Raw genomic sequence first — 27,862 nt, forward strand, 5'->3', positions numbered from 1 at the left:
GTGACAAGACGACCACCAGCAACCAGGAAGAAGACCAGGAAGGAAGAGCTGCCACATTAGGGCACTGCAGGAGCGCCAGCAGGAAAATCCAGATTGATGTTTTACATGAAAGCAGCAGGGGATGATGGTTCAAAAAAGTTCTACGCTATAGTACCCCTTTAAGGCAGCAGCAACTAGAAAGTTGTGTGGTTATCACCCATATTCTTTTCAGTTTTTTTGGGATTAACAATTTCTTGTTTGTTTTGTTAATTTTGTTAAAATGTGAAAAATATAAAAATGAAAAGAAAAAATGTTTTTTATATAAAACAAAAAACGTACAGCTTCAAAATACAATAATGTCAAAGAGATCTCCGATTGGGACTAACACTGAAGGAGTATATACTGGTGGTGTGAGTACATGTGCTGAGGTCTAGACCAGTTTATTCTAAAGGTAAAGAAATGCCACCACAAGTAACCAGGGTCCATATAAGGGGCACACTCAGGGGATTAAGGGGCATAACTTTTACAAATGAAGAGACTGTTGGTAAACTGTTGGCTACCATGGTGACCCATAAAGTGACTCATTGGTCATCTAACCAATAACTCTGAGACAGGAGGGACTCCTGTGGGGTCAACATCAATTATAACACCCAGCTAAGAGGTTAAATGATTTTAATTGATATGAACATTTAAAGGGCCAACAATACTCCATCTACTAACAAGTGCATTAAAGCAAGCACACAGCCATGCAATCGCAAAAGCAAAATATTCATAGTATTAATATGGGTAGTCCTGAAGAGCTTTACACGTCTCTATCAATGGATTCCACACAGTTGGTAAAACGTGACATCAGCAGCACAAAAACAGGAGTCTCTTAAATGAATTACCATAGTTGATCAGCTGCAGTACCATCATTGATTGGTAAGAACTGATCTCTGGAACTTCCATTGATCCTAAGAACAGGTCACAGTACTGGCCCATTTACTTTTCTTTCCTATAAATCCCAGCCAGGGAACTGCAGCAGACTCCATTCACTGAAATTGTGGGGGTCCTAGAGTCCAAACTCTTACCAATTTCAATGGGATGTCTTATCCTAGCAATGTCCTACCCCTTTAAAAGGGTGTTCCGGGCAAAAACATTTTAACCCCTTATCCAGAGGATAGGGGATAAGATGTCTGATCGCGGGGGGCCCGTTGCTGAGACCCCCCGCGATCTCCCTGCAGCACCCGCATTCTATGAGGACGTGACGTCACGCCATGACATGAATGGAGGGGGCATGGCGTGATGTTACGTCCCCAGTCCCGGAAACCCTCATAGAATGCGGGTGGGCGCAGGGAGATCGCTGGGGTCCCAGCAGAGGGCCCCCCCCGCGATCAGACATCTTATCCCATATCCTTTGGATAGGGGATAAAATGTTTTTGACCAGAATACCCTTTTAATATCACATAACTACTAGGTAATCGTTACTGACCGTGATCTGTATTGTCATGTTATTCTGGTAGGACAGGATATGTTGAAGTTGTTTATTGATACAGCTATTGATAATGGTGTGGTAGTGCCAACAGTAGTAGTCTGATCAATTCAGAGAAACAGCTGCTAATTGACTCTGTTTCTACAGTAACAACATCGCCCGTTCTATTTTACAATAATGTGATGCATAATAGCAATGTTCAGGCTGTTTATTAAAGTATTCAGCTGTGTATATAAACATCACAAAATGTGCAGATATCAGTCCAATGTCAATGGTCATCATCTCTTATTTTCAATATGTATTTAATGTGCTAAGGGATTGTATAAACCCTTTATACCACTTAACTGCAAAAACTGCAAAGAGACTATCTTTAACCATAACATAAAAAATTATAATAAGCAAATTACAGGGTGTCTCTTTGCTGGGACCCTGGCAGTCATTTGTAACGTGTGGAGCAAATGTTAAGGAGGCTGTTCAGGGACATAATTTGTTTTAAGTACATATGGCTGGGAGTGGTGTAATCATATGAAATAATTCATACTTACCTCCCCTGATCCCACAAGACTTTCGGTCTGACATCATCTGGCTGCCGCTTGTTTTCCTGCTTTAAGGACAATCTATCTCAGCTCTCAGCAAAAACCGCCTGCTCAGCCAATCACTGGCCGCAATGGTGTCCCATCTCAGTCAGTGATTGGCTAAGAAGTTAGGTCCTACTAAGACAGATTGTATCAGAGACAGGAAGAAGCAGCGACGAGCAGGGACCAGATAATGTCAGACTGGTAGCTGCAGTGGATAGGGAGGGGGATGACTATTTTTTTTTTCTGTTTCACTCCACCCCCATTCATAGATTAAAGGGGTACTCCGGTGGAAAACTTTTTTTTTATTTTTTTTATTAACTGGTGCCAGAAAGTTAAACAGATTTGTAAATTAAAGTAATAAAGTTCCCAGTCCTCTAGTACCGCTCACCACGCCTTGTATGATCGCCGTCCAGAGGCTCTGCAACAAGTGAAAAGGCTGCCGGTGTACAGTAAGTATTAATGCGTCTCCGCAGGAACAGTGTGCTGCCATGAAGTTTCAGGCTGGGCGCATGTAGATGGTAAGCAAAAGCGGCGTCTGACATCACCCAGTCAGCTGTTTCAGCTGTTTTTTATTTTGAATTTTATTTTTATTATTTTTATTTTCATTTTTATTTATTTATTTTTATTTTATTTCTATTCCTATTTTTATTTCCATTTTATTTATATTTTTATATTAATTTTTTTCATATTTATTTTTATTTGGGTTTGAAACCACATCTAAATTGCATCTTGTTTGTGAATTGTGACATATTTTGTTAATTTCATTATTATTACTTACTTTTTTTAATATATTTTTATATTCAATATATGTTTTGCTCACTATGAGGGACATTTATCAATGTTTGCGTATGTATTCTTTTTTTTTGTAATTTTTTCCTTACTTTTCTTTTTGCTTATGTGTGACTTATTTATCAACTGCTTTCAGCCTGTTGATAATTTTCTTTCACATAAGCAATTTTTCCTTTTTTACTTTGGTAGTAGCTTTTTCTGCTCCATGGGGGGCATTTACTAATCTTTTACTATGTAGTCTGGTTTTTACCCTGTTTTTTTCTACTTCATTTTTGACTATCTGCGACAAATTTACTAAATTGTTGCACGGCATTAATAAATTTGGCACACATAGGCAAAAGTGGGAAATTTACTTCATGTAGTAGAAAAAATAGTCTGTTCCTTTTTCCTGCTGTCTGAATAGGTTTGGCTGCTGGTTTCCTTCTGGATCTTTTGTTTTTGAGTTTTTTTTTAGCTTTTTCACCACATCTAAATAATTCAATAACTACAGTGGTCCCTCAAGTTACAATATTAATTGGTTCCAGGAAAACCATTGTAAGTTGAAACCATTGTATGTTGAGACCATAACTCTATGGAAACAGGGTAATTGGTTCTAAAGGCACCAAAATGTCATCCAAAAATAGGAAAAAGTGACAAAGAAAAATAAGTAGATAACTGATATAGATGAAGCAAATCCTTACATATAAAAGTAATAAAGATCTGCTGGGAGCTGTAAATCACTGTCTATGTCAGTGTTTCCCAAGCAGGGAGCCTCCAGCTGTTGCAAAACTATAACTCCCAGCATGCCTGGACAGCCAAAGGCTGTCCGGGCATGCTGGGAGTTGTAGTTTTGCAAAAAATGGGGCCACCCTGCTTGGCAAACACTGGTCTATGTAGAGGACAGGAGCTTCTTCAGGGGTCCTGTACAGTACAGGCAATGTCCCAAACAAGTAATGGAGTCGCCCTCACCTGGTGTCCAAAAGAGCAGCTAACCCTGATACAGGTAAAGTGTACAGAACATGTAATACCAGTCAGTGCATACACTTCAGTAATACAGGGGTTTTACCAGTGAATGCCCATTTTGATTGGTTGGTTCTTCCAGCCATTGACACGTTTTACAGATCTGGACTGTCTGTAGCATTGTATGTTGAGTCTGGTTTCAACTTACGATGGTCCAGAAAAGACCATTGTATGTTGAAACTATTGTATGTTGAGGCCATTGTAAGTTGAGGGATCACTGTAAATTGTAGTCATGGCTCAGAAGTGGTAAACGGCGTTTAGTGTGTGTGTGTGTGTGTTTATTAAATTTTTTTAACACAGTTTTTTTCTCCCTAAATGTACTTACACTTTTTTTTTTTTTGGTTACTTCTTCTACAGATCTGTGTATCCTGTGGACTCCTTCGGATTCGGTGGACTACTTCGATGACCAGCGTTTTTCTTTGCTTGATGTTAATAAAATGGTTAACGAGGGCTTGTGGGGGAGTGTTTTTTGTAATAATTTTTTTTTAAAACCTGTTGTGTTTTATTTTTATTTTACTTTACTAGACAGGCTTAGTAGTGGAAGCTGTCTTATAGACTGAGTCCATTACTAAGCCGGGCTTAGCGTTAGCCACAAAAACAGCTAGCGCTAACCCCCAATTATTACCCCGGTACCCAACACCACAGGGGTGCCGGGAAGAGCCGGTACCAACAGGCCCGGATCGTCAAAAATGGCGCTCCTGGGCCTAGGCGGTAACAGGCTGGCGTTATTTAGGTTGGGGAGGGCCAGTAACAATGGTCCTCGCCCACCCTGGTAACGTCAGGCTGTTACTGTTTGGTTGGTATTTGGTTGAGAATAAAAATAGGGGGACCCTATGCGTTTTTTTAATATATTTAATTATTTATTTAAAAAAAAAAAACGCATAGGGTCCCCCCTATTTTCATTCTCAGCCAAATACCAACCAAACAGTAACAGCCTGACGTTCCCAGGGTGGGCGAGGACCATTGTTACTGGCCCTCCCCAGCCTAAATAACGCCAGCCTGTTACCACCTAGGCCCAGGAGCGCCATTTTTGACGCTCCAGGCCTGTTGGTACCGGCTCTTCCCGGCACCCCTGTGGCGTTGGGTACCGGGGTAATAATAGGGGGTTAGCACTAGCTGTTTTTGTGGCTAGCGCTAAGCCCAGGTTAGTAATGGACTCTGTCTATAAGACAGCTTCCACTACTAAGCCTGTCTAGTAAAGTAAGAAAAAAACACAACAGGTTTTAAAAAATTTTTATTACAAAAAACACTCCCCCACAAGCCCTCGTTAACCATTTTATTAAAATCAAACAAAGAAAAACGCTGGTCATCGAAGTAGTCCACCGAATCCGAAGGAGTCCACAGGATAAACAGATCTGAAATGAGAAGAAAACAAAAAAATGGGTTAGTACATTTATTATCACCTGCTCACACATCTCCCGCCCCGCACGACTACAACTGCCAGCATGCCCTTACAGTAAGGACATGCTGGGAGTTGTAGTTGTGTGGTGCAGGAGATGTGTGAGCAGGTGATAATAAATATGACAAGCTTGTCCCCTGCCCCCAGCTGCAGGACTACAACTCCCAGCATGCCCTTACAGTAAGGTGGGGCGGAGGCCGGGCACAGTGTTTCCCAACCTGGGACTTGTAGTTTTGCAACATCTGGAGGCACCCTGGTTGGGAAACACTGTTTTAGGCCAGTGTTTCCCAACCAGGGTGCCTCCAGATGTTGCAAAACTACAAGCCCCAGCATGCCTGGACAGTCAAAGGCTGTCTAGGCATGCTGGGAGTTGTAGTTTTGCAACATCTGGAGGCAACCTGGCTGGGAAACACTGGCCTAAAACAGTGTTTCCCAACCAGGGTGCCTCCAGATGTTGCAAAACTACAAGCCCCAGCATGCCTGGACAGTCAAAGGCTGTCCAGGCATGCTGGGAGTTGTAGTCTTGCAACATCTGGAGGCACCCTGGTTGGGAAACACTGGCCTAAAACAGTGTTTCCCAACCAGGGTGACTGTTTTAGGCCAGTGTTTCCCAACATCTGGAGGCACCCTGGTTGGGAAACAGTGTTTTAGGCCAGTGTTTCCCAACCAGGGTGCCTCCAGATGTTGCAAAACTACAAGCCCCAGCATGCCTGGACAGTCAAAGGCTGTCTAGGCATGCTGGGAGTTGTAGTTTTGCAACATCTGGAGGCAACCTGGCTGGGAAACACTGGCCTAAAACAGTGTTTCCCAACCAGGGTGCCTCCAGATGTTGCAAAACTACAAGTCCCAGCATGCCTGGACATTCAAAGGCTGTCTAGGCATGCTGGGAGTTGTAGTTTTGCAACATCTGGAGGCAACCTGGCTGGGAAACACTGGCCTAAAACAGTGTTTCCCAACCAGGGTGCCTCCAGATGTTGCAAAACTACAAGTCCCAGCATGCCTGGACAGTCAAAGGCTGTCTAGGCATGCTGGGAGTTGTAGTTTTGCAACATCTGGAGGCAACCTGGCTGGGAAACACTGGCCTAAAACAGTGTTTCCCAACCAGGGTGCCTCCAGATGTTGCAAAACTACAAGTCCCAGCATGCCTGGACAGTCAAAGGCTGTCTAGGCATGCTGGGAGTTGTAGTTTTGCAACATCTGGAGGCAACCTGGCTGGGAAACACTGGCCTAAAACAGTGTTTCCCAACCAGGGTGCCTCCAGATGTTGCAAAACTACAAGCCCCAGCATGCCTGGACAGTCAAAGGCTGTCCAGGCATGCTGGGAGTTGTAGTCTTGCAACAACTGGAGGCACCCTGGTTGGGAAGCCTGCGCAACTTACCGGCTTCCGTAGGATCCAGCGCTGCACGACACTGCCGCGCGACGATCTCCGACAGCGATCGTCGCTGGGGCCTCGGAAGGGTAAGTGAACCTCTTCGCCGGTCCCCTTCAGCTGTTTAGTTTTGCAACAGCTGGAGGACTACAGTTTACAGACCACAAACCAGGGGTCTGCAAACTGTGGCCCTCCAGCTGTTGCAAAACTACAACTCCCAGCATGCCCGGACAGCCAATGGCTGTCCAGGCATGCTGGGAGTTGTAGTCTTGCAACATCTGGAGGCACCCTGGTTGGGAAACACTGTTTTAGGCCAGTGTTTCCCAACAAGGGTGCCTCCAGCTGTTGCAAAACTACAACTCCCAGCATGCCCGGACAGCCAATGGCTGTCCAGGCATGCTGGGAGTTGTAGTCTTGCAACATCTGGAGGCACCCTGGTTGGGAAACACTGTTTTAGGCCAGTGTTTCCCAGCAAGGGTGCCTCCAGCTGTTGCAAAACTACAACTCCCAGCATGCCCGGACAGCCAAAGGGTGTCCAGGCATGCTGGGAGTTGTAGTCTTGCAACATTTGGAGGCACCCTGGTTGGGAAGCTTGCGCAACTTACCGGCTTCCGTAGGATCCAGCGCTGCACGACACTGCCGCGCGACACTGCCGCGCGACAGTGCCGCGCGACGATCTCCGTCAGCGATCGTCGCTGGAGCCTCGGAAGGGTAAGTGAACTTCTTCGCCGGTCCCCTTCAGCTGTTTAGTTTTGCAACAGCTAGAGGACTACAGTTTACAGACCACACACCAGTGGTCTGCAAACTGTGGCCCTCCAGCTGTTGCAAAACTACAACACCCAGCATGCCCTGACAGCCAAAGCCTATGGCTCTCAGGGCAGGAGCCCGGGCTGACATTACAGTGCAGCCGCCCGGGCTCCTCATACGGCCTCCCCGCTACCCCCTTTGTCTCCCGCCCGGGCTTCTCATACGGTCTCCCCGCTACCCCCCTTGTCTCCCGCCCGAGCTCCTCACACGGCCTCCCCGCTACCCCCCCCCCCTTGTCTCCCGCCCGCGCCGCTCAGCTCCCGCTGCTACAAGACTACAACTCCCAGCGTGTCCTCACTGTAAGGCCATGCTGGGACTTGTAGTCTTGCAACAGCAGACAGATGGGAGTTGTGTGGCGCTGGCAGGTGAGAGGGGGGGGATATAAATCACTGTAGTGTCCCGGTAGCGCAGTGAGGGTAGCGGGGAGAAAGTATGTCGGGGCCCGGGCGGCAGCAGCTTTTCCTGCTCCATGTTGGAGCTGGAGTAAATTTAGTCAATTTTTATGGCCGTTGCGACAGTTTATTGCGCAACTGCGACTGTCTCAGTTAATAAATTCCTGACCACTGCAAGTCAAAACTGAAAACTTGCGTAAATTAAGCGGGAAATTTTTTTTTTGACTTTCTAGCTCTTGCTAGGGAAAGTCGCACAATTTATAGGGTAGGCGCAATTGCGACAATTTTGCGCCAAAAATAGTCAGAAAAAAATGACTAAACCCCTTAGTAAATGCCCCCCCATGTTTGTAAATTTAGTAAATTTTTAACCCTGTTGCGACTTTTTTTTTGCGCAGTTGCGACTGTCGCAGTTAATAAATACCTGACTACCCGTAGTCCATTTTAAAATTATTACTACGTAGTAAATTTTTGGAAAACTTGCTTTTCTCGCTTTCCAGTCAAAAAGTCGCACGAAAAATCGCGTAGTCGCAGTTGCGACTATTTTGCGACAATTATAGTAAAGAAAACCTGACTAAACCCATTGATAAATGTCCATATATATGATTTTATTCCTATTTTTGATACAATGTGATGATTTTTTTTCTCTTATCATGATTCCCTCTCGTGATGATCCATACCATGTTTTGAATGATCAACTTGATCTCCCAACTCCCAGCTGAATAATCAGAGTTGTAAATATAAATGACCTGCTATCTGAGTACACCATTCTTAAGCCACTGAGGAAGGGGACAGCACATACTTGTCCATACCCTGAAACGCGTTTGGTCCGTTTGTTCTGTCTGAACTAGGACTTTGTATTTGGAAGTACTTTTACCTGTATTGATACATCCCATATTTGTCTGACCGCTATTGGACTAAACATCTTGCCGCTCTGAACACTCTGCCGCTCTTGCCATCATTTTGCTACTCCAGTCATCTCTATCTGTGTAGCCTGCCAGGTACTATTTCATAGGAACTATTTCACATACTACTGTGTATCTTCAGCGCTTCAAAATACCAGCGCCTCGCGGCTGCCGGCCGCAGCTGATACAGCTGACTGGGTGACGTCAGACGCAGCTTTTGCTTACCATCTACATGCGCCCGGTCTGAAACATCGTGTCCGGACACTGTTCCTGCGGAGACGCATTAATACCTTCTGTACACCGGCAGCCTTGTCACTCGTAGCGGGGCTTCTGGACGGCGATCATACAAGGAGTGGTGAGCAGTACTTGGTACCACCAGCTATTTTCAGATACTGGATTATTGAATATGAACTGCTATTTAATGTGAATTGCGGTTATTCATTATTATTGTGGTTATACACACCTATTTAGGAATATCCTTCCATGCATATTGGAAATTCGATTTTTCTTCTATCTTACAAGTCTCCATTTTTATACAGATTGTTCATTTACTATTTTGTACATTTTTATGGTATATCACATGGGCCCTGTGAGAAATTTTATTTTTTGCATATGATATATATATTAAAATATATGTATTTTGCAACCATCCATTGCACATCCTTTTTTGGCTGAGTTACTAGAGGACTGGGAACTTTTATTACTATACTTTTTATTGTTATTTCACCTGAGAGTACAGGTGTACCCAGTTAACCAAAATTTTTGTTGTGAGCTGTCCATTCCTCTTGTTAAAAGATTTGTGAATTACTTCTATTAAAAAATCTTAATCCTTCCAGTACTTATTAGCTGCTGAATACTACAGAAGAAATTCTTTTCTTTTTGGAACTCAGAGCTCTCTGCTGACATCATGAGCACAGTTCTCTCTGCTGACATCTCTGTCCATAAAAATTACCTAAAATGTCATGGAACTCTTGCATGGGTCATGTATTGTAGCATACATTTAAGAATATAATTTCAACATACACATTAGCATTTTAAGTACATATAAATAAGTTCCACATAAACAGGCTCCCCCATGCTCTATATATCTGGTAAATATTATACTATGCAAAAAATAACCTTTATGTGCAGTCTCACACCTACAAAAATCCAAGTATTGCCATACCCCTCCCTCCCCCCAGAAAAAAAACGTTGTTCCCTATATAAAGTTCTTTAGTTTCCCCTACCTAAAGCCCACCAGTTGCATGGGCTCCTTCTGTTGCAGTCTACAGGAGTTATGGAAATAGACAAATTTGAGACAGCTGTACACCTGCTCATTCCATCTATCAATTCAGTCTGTTGGTAGATGGACACATTGCTGGCCAATTGGCCTGGCAGATTAGGGTTTAGGGTTCTCCTGACTGGTGAGAGTCTCAAGGTGTCTATCCCTTTATGAATTAAAGAGTACCTGTCACCAAACTAAACATTTAATATATTGTTCCTTATGTAATTATGAATTATGAGACAATATGTTATTTACTTGCTGTTAAAATTCTCAACCTTTATATGTTTTAATGTAATTGAAAAAATGGCCACTAGATGGCTCTGTTCTGTTCCCTGCCACAAGTGAAACAGTTAATTTGGTCTCCTCCTGGCCTGGCAGGAGACCAAACTCAGGAAGTGGGTGCAGGGCATGGCTAGGCACAGCTCTCACATGCTTCAGTGATGTCGCTCCTGCTAGGGAGCACCCATTTTCTCTTGTTGGGAGCGCACACAATGTGAGCAAGGGTAAAGATATGATGCAGAGCTTTTTAAAGATTGAAGATCATTTTTAAAGGCAGGAGGGGTGTTAGGAGTAGTTATTGAATATAAACTGAGTTAGTTTAGAAAATATGGTTTGATAACAAGTACTCTTTAAGCCATTTTGACTTGGATGAATACTCTTAAATGGAGAGTTCATTAACAGGACAATCTGTGTATCCTGTGTCCACAAAATGTGTGCAAAACCATTAGTTATTGTCAAGGATTTAGATCTATGATGAATCTGTCCTCTATGGTCCTTCCTTATCAGAGCTCCCCCAAGTAATGTTTATGTCTACCTTCATGTGGGTATCAGAGATGAATGATGCTGTTTGCAATGCATAGCTCTGTAGGTCTCTTGCTGTAGTCAGTCATGTCCCTAATCATGAGGACTAAAAAGGATTGGAATCCTTTACAATGGAAATCAAATGTTATTCTATCATTACTGTTAGTTATTTTAGGGCTTCTGTAGACATTTAACGTGACATATTTTTTTTTTAGAAGAGGCATCTGAACAGTGTGACCTTTTCTGCAGATTAATTTATGTATAAATAGTTGGAGTTAATGATCCGTCTGCATTCAAGAAAGGGTCGTGTGTGATGTTTAATTCAGCATTCTTTCTTCTTATTGTTTCCAAAAGAATCTTCTTTACTACTAAATTAAATGGTAAGGGTATGCCTGGCATTCGGGTAGAGTTGGCAAGCACCAGTGGTGCCCCCTCTGTATAATAGGATGAGCCGTGTAAGTTCACAAGATATGGCAGATGTGTTGAAGAAATTTCTGCTGCTGTCTTATTCGCCGGAATTGAGCTTGTAAAAATCCATGAACTTTTTTTCAGGAACAATCCGATTCAGATGTATTGAACTCAGTTTAAGCAGCAAAAATTTTTGCAAAAACTCTACTGTGTATAAACATACTATACGTGTTCTACTGAGGGCACTTCTCCAGAAAATAACTCCTGCTGCATCAAAAATCTGTAAGAATCATCAGAAACAAGGTAGCCCAAGGAAAAATGGCACCAGAAGGTATAGACATAGTATCTAGTCTACATAACATTAAAATTCATAGGGGGCTATTGTTTATTAAAACAATAGAGCTGGTTGGGTGACATGAACATTTTTTTTTTCAACATTTTTAGTTCTCATACAGTAAAATCACAGTATATAAATAGTCTATTAACCCCTGAAGGCAATCTTTCATTAATCTCACCCACACTAAACTGTTGGTACAGGCTGGTAGTGCGGATGACACTGATGATAATGATACTTACCTATCCCAAATCTGTGGTCCTGTTCATCCATTAGCCTCCTGATTTGGGTGGCACGCTTGGTGCATGGGCAGTGCTCCAGGAACGTGCTGACCTCACCACTGCAGCTTTCTCACTCGGCCCGGCTCTTAGCACGATTGATGTAGCAGCAGTGGTGATGTGAGTATGCTCCTGCCTATGCACCAAGCATGCTGCCTGAATAAGGAGGATAATGGACAAACAGGGACATGGATCAGGCATAGGTAAGTATCATTATGATCAGCGTCACCCGCACTACCAGCCTGCATCAGCGGGTGACACTAATGATGGATTCCTTTTAAGGAAAACGTAAATGTATGTTCTGATGCCCTGGTACTTAACGCATGCATGAGCGCTTCATTCATGAGCCAAGATGGCAGCCGGAGGTACCCTCATCTCCATTCGCTCTGCTGGAGTCTTCTTCCCTAATCTGCCTTCTGGCAGACTAGAGAAGTAGATCGCAGATAGTACTGATGACTGCTATGCCTATGCACAGCATACAGCGAACAGTATCTTTTGATTGCTATAAATATTCCCCTATGTGGACATAAAAAATGTAATATAAAAAGTTAAAAAAAAGTTTTAAGAATTGTAAATAAGCTCACATTAGAAATTGTAATTGCTCCTCTTCCCCATTTAAAAAAAAGTGTAAAAAGAATTATTAATAATAAATTTTTGGTATCAGTGCATCCGTAAATGTCCGAACTATTAAAATATAATGTTAATGATCCCGTATTGTGAATGGCACAGCATTGCACAATGTTTGCAATTGAAAGATTGCAAGTAATAGACCCCTATGTGGACTACATGTTAATAAATGTTAAGAAGCCCCTTCCCCAAAAAATTTTAATAATACCCCTTTTCCCATATTTCAAATAAAATAATGTTAACTTTTTTTTTTTTACAAAAACATGAACATATGTGATTTTGGAGCAGAGCGGGGTTGTCAAAGGTGCCAAAGCTGTCAATCACTTACACCCCAAAGTACAGTGACGACTTGAGGATGCCACACCGCCCCGAGAACTAATTAGAGCTAAGTAGCATATAGCGTGGGCCAACTTTGAAACCTATTTTCGTCACTATCGCTGCCGACTCTGAGGACATGGGGACATGGCAAGCAAGATGATTTTTCTCTATATAATGTTGCCAAAGGTTATACTGGGTAAAATTTGCTAACAGGTTCCCTTTAACAGATACAAATTAAAGCTAAAGTGAACTAAACTGTCTTTGTGGCAATCCATGTTTGTGGATGCTCATACACATGGGTGTATAACAGGCCAGTAGACACTGCATGTCATATGCTGCTTCCTCAAGGTAATGTGGTATCTCTACGAACCTGTAGGCCCTCTCCACCAGATAACAGATCTGTATTAAAAAGGATACATAATATGCCCTTTTGCTCAGGACTGTATCATCTGCTTATGCTTTACTATTAAAGAAAAGTATTATGATCAAAAAGGGGATGTCTGGTTTTGATAATCTCTGCTTTTTAGAAGGGTCCCTTAACAATAAGCTGAAGAACAGAACAAATTGTTAGCTTTTATTTCCACTTTAAAGAGTACCTGTCATGATCTTGATAATTTTTTTAATCCTCCTAGTTCACTTTCCCCATCATGATAAACCATCCCCTGATCTTTATTATAATTTTTTTTCGTTTTCTACCTTGATATTTCTTCATATTTTGCTCAGTCTCAGTCAGCTCTACAGACTGGGAAGGGGCGTTCCCCAGCAGGCGTGATATCATCTGAAGCCCTGCAGGGGAGAACTTCCTGGGCTGTGATTGGCTGAGACCGCACATAGCTTCCACAGCTCTGTGCACTGAACTTTACAGTGTGTCAGATCTGCCCTCAGCTGCAAAAGGGAGCAAAAATATCCAGCACAATGTTTAGCACTATGCACTAAATGCATCATGGCTCTACAGCAGTGTTTCCCAACCAGGGTGCCTTCAGCTGTTGTAAAACTACAACCCTCAGCATGCTGGGAGTTGTAGTTTTGCAACAGCTGGAGGCACCCTGTTTGGGAAGCCCTGCTCCACAGTCTAGCTAAGCTCAAAGTGAAAGGGAGCTGAAATGTTCAGCTCTATAAATTCTATTCACTGTGCTGAGCTTTGGTCCCATCTGCATTTTCAGATTTTTTTCTCTATCAGGCTGGGTCCACACTACGTTTTGTCCCATACGGGAGCGCATACGGCAGGGGGGAGCTAAAAGCTCGCGCTCCCGTATGTTACCGTATGCGCTCCCGTATGTCATTCATTTCAATGAGCCGACCGGAGTGAAACGTTCGGTCCGGTCGGCTCATTTTTGCGCCGTATGCGCTTTTACAACCGGACCTAAAACTGTGGTCAACCACGGTTTTAGGTCCGGTTGTAAAAGCGCATACAGCGCAAAAATGAGCCGACCGGACCGAACGTTTCACTCCGGCCTGCTCATTGAAATGAATGACATACGGGAGCGCATACGGTGACATACGGGAGCGCGAGCTTTTAGCTCCCTCCTGCCGTATGCGCTCCCGTATGGGACAAAACGTAGTGTGGACCCAGCCTCAGTCTGCTGCAGGAAACAATCTCCATGCAGGACCAGAAGGAGGACCCCTGGTGGCCAAACTTTTAGGGGTTCATTTAACACATAAAGTTACAAAATTGTATTAAAGGGGTACTCCGGCGCTAAGACATCTTATCCCCTATGCAAAGGATAGGGGATAAGATGCCAGATCGCGGGGGTCCTGCTGCTGGGGACCCCTGTGATATTCCATGCCGCACCCTGTTAGAATCAGTCCCCGAAGAGTGTTCGCTTCGGGTCTGATTACTGGCGATCACGGGGACGGAGCATAGTGACTTGCATTGAGAGGTGGAGCTTGATGTCACACGGGGCGGAGCTGTGATGTCCCTATGCTCCGTCCTCGCGGTCGAGATGGACTCAGCCTGAGGACCTCCAGCGGTTCCGGAAGCCGCTAATGGTGGGTGTTGCATGGTAGATCTCGGGGGTCCCCAGCAGCAGGACCCTGGCGATCTGACATCTTATCCCATATCCTTTGGATAGGGGATAAGATGTCTTAGCACCGGAGTACCCCTTTAAGAAGTATATTAGAAAAGTAATTCACATAGGCTAATCTATAACATATTAAATTTCATTGATGGTAACAGGTACCATTTAAATCTTCCTCCATTTTCTCATTTTGTCATTACATCAAAAAAAAACTCTGAGAACAAAAAAAAAAAAACTAGGACAAGCTTAGATGCAAAAACGGCAGGAGTCTTATAAAACAAATAAATACAGCTCCAGAATTTAATATGGATCCGCATTTGAAGACAGGAGATTTAGATAAATAGCCTCATACATTTTGAAATTAAAATACATGATTTCCAACCATTGACAGAGTTGACTGCATCCTTCCTAACACGCAGAACAGCCTAAGAGACAGCTACAGCGCGTTTTTAAATGTTATTACAAACAATATATTCTTCCTTATTCATATTGTTTTACATCTTTCGTTCCAATTTAAAATACTATCAAATAAGGGGAGGCTGAATGTTCTGTGGAGTTACTGCCTCCAGATTGTATTAAACCTTGATTCATTCATTTTGAATTGTGCTATAACAATATTGCGATACAAATATTGCTTATCAGGAACAGGGTTTTTTCAGTCTTCTTTGCCAAAAAGTATGGTAATAGAAGCAAAAGTCTATTTTCAAAAATGAATATGGAACAGGTGATTCATGCCGCCTTTCCTTAAATGGCTGAAACTATTGCATAACCTAGAAAATGATCTGCAATGTTGCAATCTCTAAGATAAGTATTGAAAGGGCTGAAGCACTAGAATTGGCTCTTAGGAGGGGTATTTGAAGGTCAGCCAATTCTGAAGATAAGAAATGGTTAGATATGACCTGAAGAACTGGAATCATGGTTTTGAAGCCAACATCTGTGTAGAATATGTCTTCGCCTTTTTCTTGAGCAGCTTTCCTTAGAGACTCTGACACCTATTATTACAGGAAAATGCCAAAAACCAGCATCCTCTGGGCTGTAGAGTCTACGGGGTCAGATAATCTGTGCCTTCAGGCCCCTGAGATGTAAATCCAGGGAGGTATATATACATACAAGGATGCCAACCCTCAGTGAATTCACGGACTGTCTATAAAGATAGGGGACTTTTGGACGATGTCCATATTAATTAAAAAATCCTAAATTTTTTTGACGCTTGAGGAGCTTATGCAGATTATTGATTGTATTATTTCTATTTTACAGTTCACTGGAAATGCTTCTAATGTGCTTATATTAGCATCTGAGCTATAAACATACAGTGGTCCCTCAACATACGATGGTAATCCGTTCCAAATGAACCATCGTGTGTTGAGGGATCCGTGCAATGTAAAGTATAGGAGTATAGGACAGTGGTCTACAACCTGCGGACCTCCAGATGTTGCAAAACTACAACACCCAGCATGCCCGGACAGCCAACGGCTGTCCCGGCATGCTGGGAGTTGTAGTTTTGCAACATCTGGAGGTCCGCAGGTTGAAGACCACTGGTATTGAAGGTTATACGCACGTGTCCCCGCCGCTCTGGACCGTCACCGCTCGTCACCGCTGCCCTGGATGTCGCCTTCCATCGCTGTCGCCGCGTCCCCGGGGTGTCCCCGATTCTCTGGCAAGGCCTCTGCTTCCCCGGCATCCTCGCTCTCCGTTGCCGCCATCACGTCGCTACGCACGCCACTCCTATTGGACGATGATGGAAAGCGCCGACGATGCAGGGGATCCCGAAGAGGACGCACCGGAGCCCCGAGGACAGGCGAGTGATCGTCAGTGGACTATCTGGTAAACGGCTATCTGGTGGCAGCTGAAGCAGTCTGCGCTGCCGGATAGCTGTTTATGCGATGGCCCCGACATACAAAAGCATCGTATGTTGATGCTGCCTTCAACATCCAATGGCCTCTGAGAGGCCATCGTATGTTGAAATGATCGTATGTAGGGGCCATCGTAGGTCAGGGGGTCACTGTATATGATTCACCTTCTTTATGACTTATTTTTGTTGTAGTTTTGTCTGTCCATAATTTTGGACTTTGTTGCCCTAAGGGGAATAATAAAGTTGACAAGTTTACCTGGACAGTTTTTGGAGTCAGTCTTCATCCTCTCATTTATCACGATAAATAGAAGTAAATTAAATAAAAAATCAAATGACAATAAAACTTCTTCAAATCTAATAGAAAATAAACTATGAGTATGTTAATATTGGGAAGTAATTGGGTTGTTAATCCCAATGGTGTTCATGCCATATAGGCAGCTCATGAAAATGTTGGTTCCAAGGGTATTTAAAACCTGTGCAAGACATCATTTCCTAAAAACTGTAGTGTATGAAAACAAGGGAGTAGGGGTTTCACTCAAGGGGCATGGAAGAAAGAGTTTAGGAGAAAATAAAAACCACAATCATCACAATTATGTTTTTACACCCAATACAAAAATTACTATGGTTGTTTCTTTATCCACCCTCATTCCATGACACTTGGACCCATTTTGATAATCGAAGATTCTTAAAGAAGATCTCTGGCGGATAAGCAGCTGATCGCGGGACCCGGCGCTCAGTGAGGAGTGTGTGCTGCAGCCGTCAATTGCTCCATTTATTTCTTTGGAAGTGCTCACATAGAAAAGAATGGAGCGCCTGCCATCTACCAGTAGCCAACATGCGCTCCTCACTGAGAGACCTGGGGTCCCGTACCAGTGATCGCGGGGGGTCCTAGTGGTCGGACGTCCTGCTATCAACTGCTTATCCCCTGTCTGTGGAAAGGGGATAAGGTAATTTCTGCCAGAGATCTCCTTTAATAAAATTAATAGGTTCCTCTTTATTTGAACTCAAAAAACACAGGAGTGGAACCCTTACCACTAGAGGTAATGGCATACCCAAACGTATTATGATTCTGAGCAAAAGTATCATCTTAAATGGTGGTCAGTGACCACCTTACCTCCTCACTACAGTTGTTTTCCCTATTGCTAATTTTCACAATGGCCCACTGGATAAAACAACACAGTGTGCTGGTCTTTCCTTTTTTTATTTATTTATTTATTTTTTTTTTATATGCAATATATGGAAAGAATGATACAAGTATTATATTATAAGACAATAAACTGATATGAACTACTTATCTGCGGAGCAGTAAAGAAAGAGGACTATCTCTAGCATACAGGACCTTATATCACCTGGGCTGGATGCTCATTGGCCAGGACCTTGACCAGCATGTTCGGCTGTGCATACCTGTACTGATACACCTGCTACCTAAGTTTTTTCTTATAATTCAGTGAAAAAGAACTTTATTAATACTGCTATATGTTTTCAGTAAAGAAAGTTATTGCATATAATGCGAGGCCTCCTGTCTTGATATAAAATTGTGTTTACCAAATGCAATATGAACACAGCCTATGCATCATTAGTGTATGGCCTTTATTCTTCAACCCAACTGTGCAGGTTGGTGGGATTATGAAGAGTAAATGTTATGTTCCTCTTTTTTCTCATCCAAACAATTTTCTCTAAAGGCTTCGGCAACATAATAGGCCATTTAAATTCACAATCATTTTCCACTGATTCTATTCAAGTGTTTGCTTTAGCATAGTGCAGAAAATGTGATTATAGGTCAAACGGAACCTATTCACCATAAAGCAATCTATAGCAGAAATGATCAGTGAGTTAAAATTGAGGGGTCAAGAATGATACAGTAGTCAAGTCATAAAATTCTTGGTCAACCCTATTTTTCTAATACCAAGCTGAAATCCTTTAAGCTATGTCCGGCATGACCTCCCTTTAAATTCTTTTAAGGTGGAATCACACTAGCCCTAAACATTACAAGGATTGACTCCACAATATTACTTGTCTACCAGCTGTCACACGAATAAAACGATTTACTGCTACCATCATGGACAGAATATTTAAAATGGTAAAATATAATAAGTGGTAATGAATACAAAATACCTTTCTATGACCCAATAGTAACAAAGCCTTGACAATAATAGTTTCAAAGTTAGATTTAGGCTTGTCTCACATGGTGCATTTTTATTGTTTTTTATCATGTCTTGAAGGTCAAAAATGCATTGCAAATATAAACTGCTCAAAAAAATAAAGGGAACACGTAAACAACACAATGTAACTCCAAGTCAATCACACCTCTGTGAAATCACACTGTCCACTCAGGAAGCAACACTGATTGACAATCAATTCCACATGCTGTTGTGCAAATGGAACAGACAACAGGTCAAAATTATAGGCAATTAGCAAGAAACCCCCAATAAAGTAGTGGTTCTGCAGGTGGTGACCACAGACCACTTCTCAGTTCCTATGCTTCCTGGCTGATGTTTTGGTCACTTTTGAATGCAGGCGGTCTTTTCACTGTAGTGGTAGCATGAGACGGAGTCTACAACCCATACAAGTGGCTCAGGTAGTGCAGCTCATCCAGGATGGCACATCAATGCGAGTTGTGGCAAGAAGGTTTGCTGTATCTGTCAGCGTAGTGTCCAGAGAATGGAGGCGCTACCAGGAGACAGGCCAGTACATCAGGAGCCGTGGTGCAGGCCGTAGGAGGGCAACAACCCAGCAGCAGGACCGCTACCTCCGCCTTTGTGCAAAGAGGAGGAGCATTGCCAGAGCCCTGCAAAATGACCTCCAGCAGGCCACAAATGTGCATGTGTCCATTAAAACGGTCAGAAACAGACTCCATGAGGGTGGTATGAGGGCCCGACATCCACAGGTGGGGGTTGTGCTTACAGCCCAACACCGTGCAGGACGTTTGGCATTTGCCAGAGAACACCAAGATTGGCAAATTCGTCACTGGCGCTCTGTGTTCTTCACAGATGAAAGTAGGTTCACACTGAGCACATGTGACAGGCGTGACAGAGTCTGGAGAAGCCGTGGAGAACGTTCTGCTGCCTGCAACATCCTCCAGCATGACCAGTTTGGAGTCAGTGATGGTGTTGGGTGGCATTTCTTTGGGGGGTCGCACAGCCCTCCATGTGCTTGCCAGAGGTAGCCTGACTGCCATTAGGTACCAAGATGAGATCCTCAGACCCCTTGTGAGACCATATGCTGGTGCTGTTAGCCCTGGGTTCCTCCTAATGCAAGACAATGCTAGGCCTCATGTGGCTGGAGTGTGTCAGCAGTTCCTGCAGGAGGAAGGCATTGATGCTATGGACTGGCCGCCTGTTCCCCATACCTGAATCCGATTGAGCACATCTGGGACATCATGTCTCACTCCATCCACCAACGCCCTGTTGCACCACAGACTGTCCAGGAGTTGGTGGATGCTTTAGTCCAGGTCTGGGAGGACATCCCTCAGGAGACCATCCGCCACCTCATCAGGAGCATGCCCAGGCATTGTAGGGAGGTTACATCAAAGTTGTATCAGCCTGTAGTGTGGTTTTCCACTTTGATTTTGAGTGTGACTCCATATCCAGACCCCCTTGGGTTGATAAATTTGATTTCCATTGATAATTTTTGTGTGATTTTGTTGTCAGCCCATTCAACTATGTAAAGATGAAAGTATTTCATATGATCAGTTCATTCATTCAGAACTAGGATGTTCTTTTTCTATTTTTTTAGCACATGTGTTTTTTACTGCAGATCACCATGGCTTTGCTTTACAGTTATTGATAGCACAGTTGTCATAAGCCGCTTTTCCAATGTTTCTACTGTGTTACTCATTAAAACTGTGCCATCAATGAAACTGGCATGGCAGTTTTCAGTAAAAACACATGCATTATTGCGATGTGCTTTGTTTTCCTGTTCAAAATTTTATAAAAACATGAAATATACTGTAGCACTAACTCATTCTAGCTGTTTGGTCAAGAAGAATGTCATTTGGCCAGTTTTACTAAAGATGTTGCTTAAAAAGTTTGGGCTTAAATCCAAAAGTGTTTCTTATAGGGGCTTCCAGAGCAGATTTCTGTTGGTCATGGGTATGGTCATGGTATTGGTCTAACAACTGTCCTAAATATCAAATTCCTAATGTGCTCCAAAAATGTAAAAATCTATGTTAAATGTTTTTACTGATGGATGATAGATGGGGTCTTGTCATTTTTATTTCATTGAGGAGCTAATGTTACTACGTTGTAATATAAGCCAATGGTCAGCCAACTCTTGGGAATCTTCATACGATTAATACGGCTCTATTGATCTGATGTACTATAGAAATAACTAGACACCAAGCCTCTAAAGACCTTTTGCTGCAAGGTATTGATGTCTTAATTGAATCACAAAGGTTTTTACTATTGGTTGCATTAGACACCTGCGTCCAAGATTTTCATCTACAGTTTTACATATATTTACTTATTTCTAAAAATGCTTCCATGGGGAGGGGGGAGTCCCCAAATTGCAATATCTGGACATACTATAGCTCAGCATATATAAATGCACTGGATCCTTGGGGAAATGTTTGTGTGTGTATCAGCCTTGTCTCTATTTTTTCCAATGCTGACTAAGGCTGTTTTAGAGCATGTAACTGAGAAGTGAAGACGGGGGCAAGTATGTTTAATTTGGTTCTGCAATGTCAGCCTCAGTCCATTAACCCTTGCAGAGCTGCAGATTTGCTACAGGACTCTAGAGAGCAGAAGACTAGCAGATTTAATCTCAGGGAGACCTAATTAAACAATATACAAAGGTTGAAAGTTTATAGGATTGAACACCGAGCTATTGAAAATGTCAACCATCCTCAAGATGAGAAGTTACGTGTAGAAATTTTAGTCTGTAAATGAATTGCTGCCATGTCAGACAAAGAAGTGCTAAATGGGGAAAAGTAAAATAATTTTATAAAATCTATATTTTGTATCTTTTGGCTATAAAACTTTAACTCACTGATCACAACAAGCTTTTTAAGACTTATGGCCCTTAGCATCCCACAAGAAGTGAAGCTGCTAAAATATATGTTTTCCACCAGAGCACAGTGCCCCCTGCCCCCACTCACAGGTTATTATAATGAATAATATAGCATTTTATGCAAGGGTGGCATTTCTTGTACTTCCAATGCTCCCTGGAGGATAAATGAGAACAGGAACTGCTCATATCAAATGTAAAACTTTAGCTAGGATTTCACATCACCCAAATGGCTCATTTCCCAGTCAAAAATAATACCAATTAATCAAGGCACACTATCTATTAAAAGCATTACAGTACATCCTCTGCCTAACAAACACCCGCTCGCACATCCTGATTTATTGGAATATTAGTCTTTCCAGCTGAAATACACTAACAAGGTTATATATCCATCTCAACATATTTTACAGTACTCAGTCGAAGATTTATAAGGGTGACACAAATTTTATATCAAGTGGCCTACAAGGTATGATGTACAGTGATGGCGCCAGAGTAGAGAACAGCAAACAGTCCATATAGAAAGAACAATTCCACTGCACTCAACAACACTCACCACCAGGGCCCTGGTGAAGCGCCAAATGATGTGAAACGGCCAATTGGTCATACCTGTGCCTGTGCATGTCCAGTTCCTGTCTGTTTGCTATGTAACACATTAAAAAATGTACTCATAAGGACTATAGGGGAGATTTATTAAAACCAGTCCAGGGGAAAAGTTGTTGAGTTGCCCATAGCAACCAATCAGATCGCTTCTTTCATTTTTTGAAAGGCATCTGAAAAATGAAAGAAGCGATCTGATTGGTTGCTATGGGCAACTCAGCAATTTTTTTTTTCCAGAGTATATACACCTAACAAATTGGTGATACGCATGGGGTCTCATTGGTCCTGACCCCCACACCTGGCAATATATATGGTGGATATTACATTATCCTGCCAACTGATTTATTTTACTAGATTGGGATTTTATACTTTATCCTTGGGGTAGTAGTAATAACCTCATGCACTTTGAAGTATAATAGTCTTTGCCTTAGCTTGATCTTGCATTTTCACATGCTTATTTTTTTTATATTGTATGCTATTAACTTCTATTCCTAAACAATATTGCTATTATTTTTCACTGTAACTTTGTCAGGGGTCATAGATCATTCACACCCAGAGTGGGTTATGGGGGGGGGGGGTTATTGTGACTTGTCCCATTGTGTGTTTGTATTCAACACTTTTGTATTCAACATGTTTTTAATCAACGATTTTAATCTTTTTGTGTTGCATTATAAAATGGTCATGTGATTGTTTAAATTCATAGCCAGAATTTACTTTTAGCACTTCCCTTTCCTCTTTGTGTATTCAATTGTTTGCTTAAAGGGGTTCTCCCCTGCGCTCGCAGCATCCGGAAGTTCATTACTACAAATGTTGTGTGTGGGCTTCCGTGTTCGAGGCCGCCCCCTCGTGACGTCACGCCCGCCCCCTCGTGACATCACGCCCGACCCCTCAACAAAAGTCTATGGGAAGGGGGCGCGACAGCGGTCGCGCCCCCTTCCCAAAGACTTTCGTTGAGGGGGCGGGCGGGCGTGACGTCACAAGGGGGCGGGCGTGACGTCACGAGGGGGCGGCCTTGAACACGGAAGCCCTCACACAGCGTTCGGAGAAATGAACTTCCGGATGCTGCGAGCGGAGCTCCGGAAGGCAGGGCAGTGGAGTACCCCATTAATCATGTGGCAAGTGTTGCATTTTCCGTAACGCAAGCCCAATTTCTACCTTCTACTTTGTTTTTGAAGTGGGCACATTTTGTATACACGCGTGTCAACGGCCTGTCTGCTTGTTTAATGACCCAAACTGACAGCATCATAGATCCATTGCATAAAACTGACCATAAACTGCAATTTAACTAAAAAAAGGAAAACAGAACCAATAATACTTATACCCCTTTTTGCTTTGTCACTGTCTATACGAGTTTAATCTATCAAGCAGATTTTATGAAGTGTGAATAAAAAGGCGGTGATTTGTTGTTTACCAGAAATAACAGGCAGTTTCATGTTCCTTAATTTTTCTCCTTTATTTCCTATGCATATATTCTGAGATATACACAGTTATTCGTCATTCTTTTCAAACAGCTTATTTCTTCACAAAGCTGGCATATACTAATACATCAGCATTACATTTCTAAAAAAAAATATTCTATCCATGCATAATAACAGGACTGTCCTTTCTACGAGACATATTATCATAAGCCATGACAAGAGGTGGAATTAGTAATGTAATGCAAAAATTATCAATTCTACCGATTCCTTATGGGAGAATATTGTGCTGCAATATTGCTGGGTTTCAAATCTACTTACTAAACTGACCACAAGATATTGGCTGGTGAGTCTGTAAAGAGAAGATAATCTCTTTGCTGCTTTCCATGCTTAAGACCTAATTCCCCTCCTTCTATGCACGTTACCACTTTTTATTTTTCATTTTTTTACATTCTGTCCTCCCAACTAATTTTAGAATAGCGTTGAGCGTAAATATTAAAAATGCGAATATTTACCCCGAATATCGGCACTTTGCGATTTCACAAATATTTAGAATATAGTGATATATATTTGAAATTACGAATATTTGTTTTTTATGTGAATTTAGAGGAATATTTATGCGAATATTTATGTAAATATCGGCACTTCCAGACTGGACACTGATCCCTCCCTTCTTTTAGGTGAAAGATATAACTGCGCATGCCACTATGCGAAGTTCATGTCGAATTTTCACATGAAAAAAACTGAATATAGTGATTATGCGAAATTTGCGAATATAGGATGAATATTTGTCCAAATATTGGTGAAATATCGCAAATTCTAATATGGCCTATTCTGCTCATCACTATTCTAGAACTAAGAATCCATCTGTCATAACTGATTCCGGCTTCATTGCTTCACCCTATCTACCCTATTCACACCCAATTCTTTATTGGAATAAATGCCTATGACCACCACGGTAAACTCTGTTAGTAAACCATATTCTGGAGTTGATCTGATCTTATTGACAGACACAAATAGGAGAACATTATTTAAGGGAAGGGAACATCATTAAAGAGCCGAGCGCTGGGACCACCTTGCGATCTCCTGCAGGGCACCCCGCCTCTCCCCAGAGAGCTGGAGATACCCGAATGCTGTCTCTGGCTCTCCATAGAGAAACATGAAAGGGATGGGTCGCTGCCACTTTGTGTGGGGGTATATGCACCAAAATAATAGTACACAAACAAAATAATATACTAATAATATAATTGATGCGGGGTCATGACGCTCCATTCCTGGGGAGAGCTGGGGTGCCATGCAGGAGATGGTGGTCCCAGCACTTGGACACCCTGCGGGATAAGTTTTAAAGCCTCACCGTACTCCTTTAAGGATTAATTGTTCATGGTAGACTGTATCCGTTAAAGAAATATTTATTTTGTCACTAATTTAGATTTGGTTTACCAATGCAGAAATGTTACACAAATGTGCATGACGTCTATCTTGCACTTAGTGACTCTACTGCTTTAACCAATAGATATTTAAAGGTTGTCATAAACCTGGCCCTATCATTAGCAATGCTAGTATGTAGTTATGCTAATAAATGACCCTTTATTAAAGCGTACTTGTACTTTCATAAGATTTTTTTGTTTGGTTGCATTAATCCTTCAAAGGTGATTTTAGTGCTCTTACTGTTGTTATTGAGACCCTGGTACAGAGTTTTTTCTCATTATCTCTATTTTAGTGGGTGGGACCTAAGTTATGCTGTTTGCCAGTAGTACTCGCACAGGGACTTCCTTATTGTTCCTTCAAATCACAGGACACACCTACTTCTCTCTGCAATGCCACAACATAGTGCTGATGAAAGCGCACCGGGCTGAACAAGCTGGCACTGTGCTGGGGATTTATCTACACAGTACAATATACTATTTTCAGTAAAAACTTTATTTTTTTTGCAACTTACTGTATTAGCAGACATAAGTAATTATATTTACATATTTGGTGATACCTTTTACGATTCTCTTATCTTACAAGTTAGGTGCAGTGACTATGTATGTAAGCAGCCTCCTTGGCTCCAGAGATTTGTCTAGCCCTGAAGGCTATTAAAGCTTCTTCTATTTTTGAGAAGCTATAACTACACTCTAGTGTTTTTATCTTTCATAGACTCCATTATCTTTGATAATGCTATAGGGGTATCCGTGCATCTTCGCTGCTCAGATCCTAGATAGATTTAGTCTTCCTAATGCAGCAATAAAGCTGAGATTTGATCAGTCCCCAGGGCCTGTGTAAAATGACCTAAAGGACCTTCACAACTTACGTTAAGAGCTGTCTGCAAGAAGGGAGGGACAAATTCACTTGATGTCGTTTCTTACCACTAATACAACAAAACATGATATTTCTCAGAGAACGAGATGACAACTATAACTGGACAAACCAAATAAATGTCCCATCCTTTCAAAATTCTTGTGCCCTTGTTCCGCTCAGTCCTATAGAGCACCTCCCTTTCTACTGGCATCTTGATACATTATTGATGACTACTCTCCTAGATCACATTGCTGCCTCCTGCAGTGGCAGAGCTAGACTGGAACCACACAGCTCTGTATGCTAGCGTCCCACCACAAAAGACTATGAGTAGTGCTTATCCGGTCACCACAGCATCTCAGATTATTAAAGAATAGACAGAATAGAAACTGAAACTTCAGTGGATGTGATCGAGACTTCCAGAGAGTCATACATCTGAATATTACTGTGTGAAAAGGACAGACTACACTAGACTACATAGTCCTACATTTCCATGGGGAGAACCTGGTGAGCCAAGTAGTTATCCTTTCGTCTACCTCTAGAGTGATCATCTCTGATTTTTTTTTCTTGAACATCGGATAAAGAATTCTTACAGATCCCAAGTTAAGCGATGCCAGTGCAGATATTCTGCACATTGTCTGTGTCCACAGACAGAGGACCCAAAACTAAAAGACAAGATAAAGTGGAATGTGAAGAGACAGACACAGCCGAGGAGCCATTTGACAGTTCTATGCATGCCGTTTCCTTTGCAGGCAGCTGTACTCTCCATGGACTCAACCACATTATCACTGAAGGACCTTGGGAAATCCGACGCGTTGTCTGGGCCGGAGCCTTTTTAATGTCCCTCTTTCTGTTCCTATCGCAGGTCTGGGAGCGTGTGGCTACTTATAGATTATATCCACATCTCACTACGATTGATGAGATGGTGGTGAGCAAAATGACTTTCCCAGCGATTACTTTGTGCAACTGCAATCGCTTCCGATATTCTCAACTCTCACGTTCGGACTTAATCTACCTATCTCCTCTGTTAGGCTTCCCAGAGGACGGGGATGCAGAATTGGTTTCTGGACCATCTCAGGAAACGGGCGATGGTATGTCTGATTTGTACGAGATCACTGAGCGCTCCTCTCACCAGCTCAATGACATGATGCTGGAATGCAAATACCAAGGAAAAGATTGTGACGCTGATGATTTTACCCCGGTAAGATAACACACAATCCACTATAAGCAAAATGGTTGGTGGGGACAAATGCCAAATAGTAAAACTTGCTTCTTCTCTCAATGACTATACTTTGAGATATACAAATGTCTACACTACATAGAGCTAGAACTAGTTATAAGGATTTTTTACAATGGAGTATAAATAGGTTTGCAAACTGTATATATAAATACAGTGATCCCTCAACATACAATAGTTTCAACATACAATGTTTTTTTCTGGACCATCGTAACTTGAAACCAGACTCAACATACAATGCTACAGACAGTCCAGATCTGTGATACCTGTCGCAACTGGAGGAACTGACCAATCAGAATGGGCATTTTACTGGTAAATCACCTCTATTACTGAAGTGCCTGCACTGACTGGTAGCGCCCCCTACAGTACAGGGAGGAACTACAAGTTCTATACTACTCCTTACCTGTGCACGGGTTAGCTGCTCTTTTGGACACCAAGGAAGGGTGGCTCCATTTGGGACAGTGTGTGTACTGTATAGGACCCTGAAGAAGCTCCTGTCCTCTACATAAACCATTGTTTCCCAACCAGGGTGCCTCCGGTTGTTGCAAAACTACAACTCCCAGCATGCCCGGACAGCCAACGGCTGTCCGGGCATGCTGGAAGTTGTAGTTTTGCAACAGCTGGAGGCACCCTGGTTGGAAAACACTGACATAGATAGTGATTACAGCTCCCAGCAGATCTTTCTTACTTTTATGTGTAAGGCCTTGCTTTATCTATATTAGTTATCTACTTATTTTTCTTTAATC

General features: G+C 42.4%; 1 protein-coding gene across 5 annotated transcripts in view; it reads left to right on the forward strand.

Moving 5' to 3' along the window:
* Positions 1-27,862, forward strand: part of ASIC1 (acid sensing ion channel subunit 1) — a 355,544-nt gene that overhangs the window by 240,301 nt on the left and 87,381 nt on the right. Inside the window, exon 1 of one of the 5 annotated variants that reach the window (XM_056555375.1) lies at positions 26,353-27,080. The exons of the other annotated variants lie outside the window; for them this stretch is intronic. Within the exon in view, the coding sequence (XP_056411350.1) occupies positions 26,490-27,080 (591 nt within the window). The 5' untranslated portion in view covers positions 26,353-26,489. Of the gene's footprint in view, positions 1-26,352; positions 27,081-27,862 lie in introns of those variants that run through there. 5 annotated transcript variants of the gene reach the window in all.

Source organism: Hyla sarda, chromosome 2, assembly GCF_029499605.1.
Source record: "Hyla sarda isolate aHylSar1 chromosome 2, aHylSar1.hap1, whole genome shotgun sequence".
NCBI lineage: Eukaryota > Metazoa > Chordata > Amphibia > Anura > Hylidae > Hyla > Hyla sarda.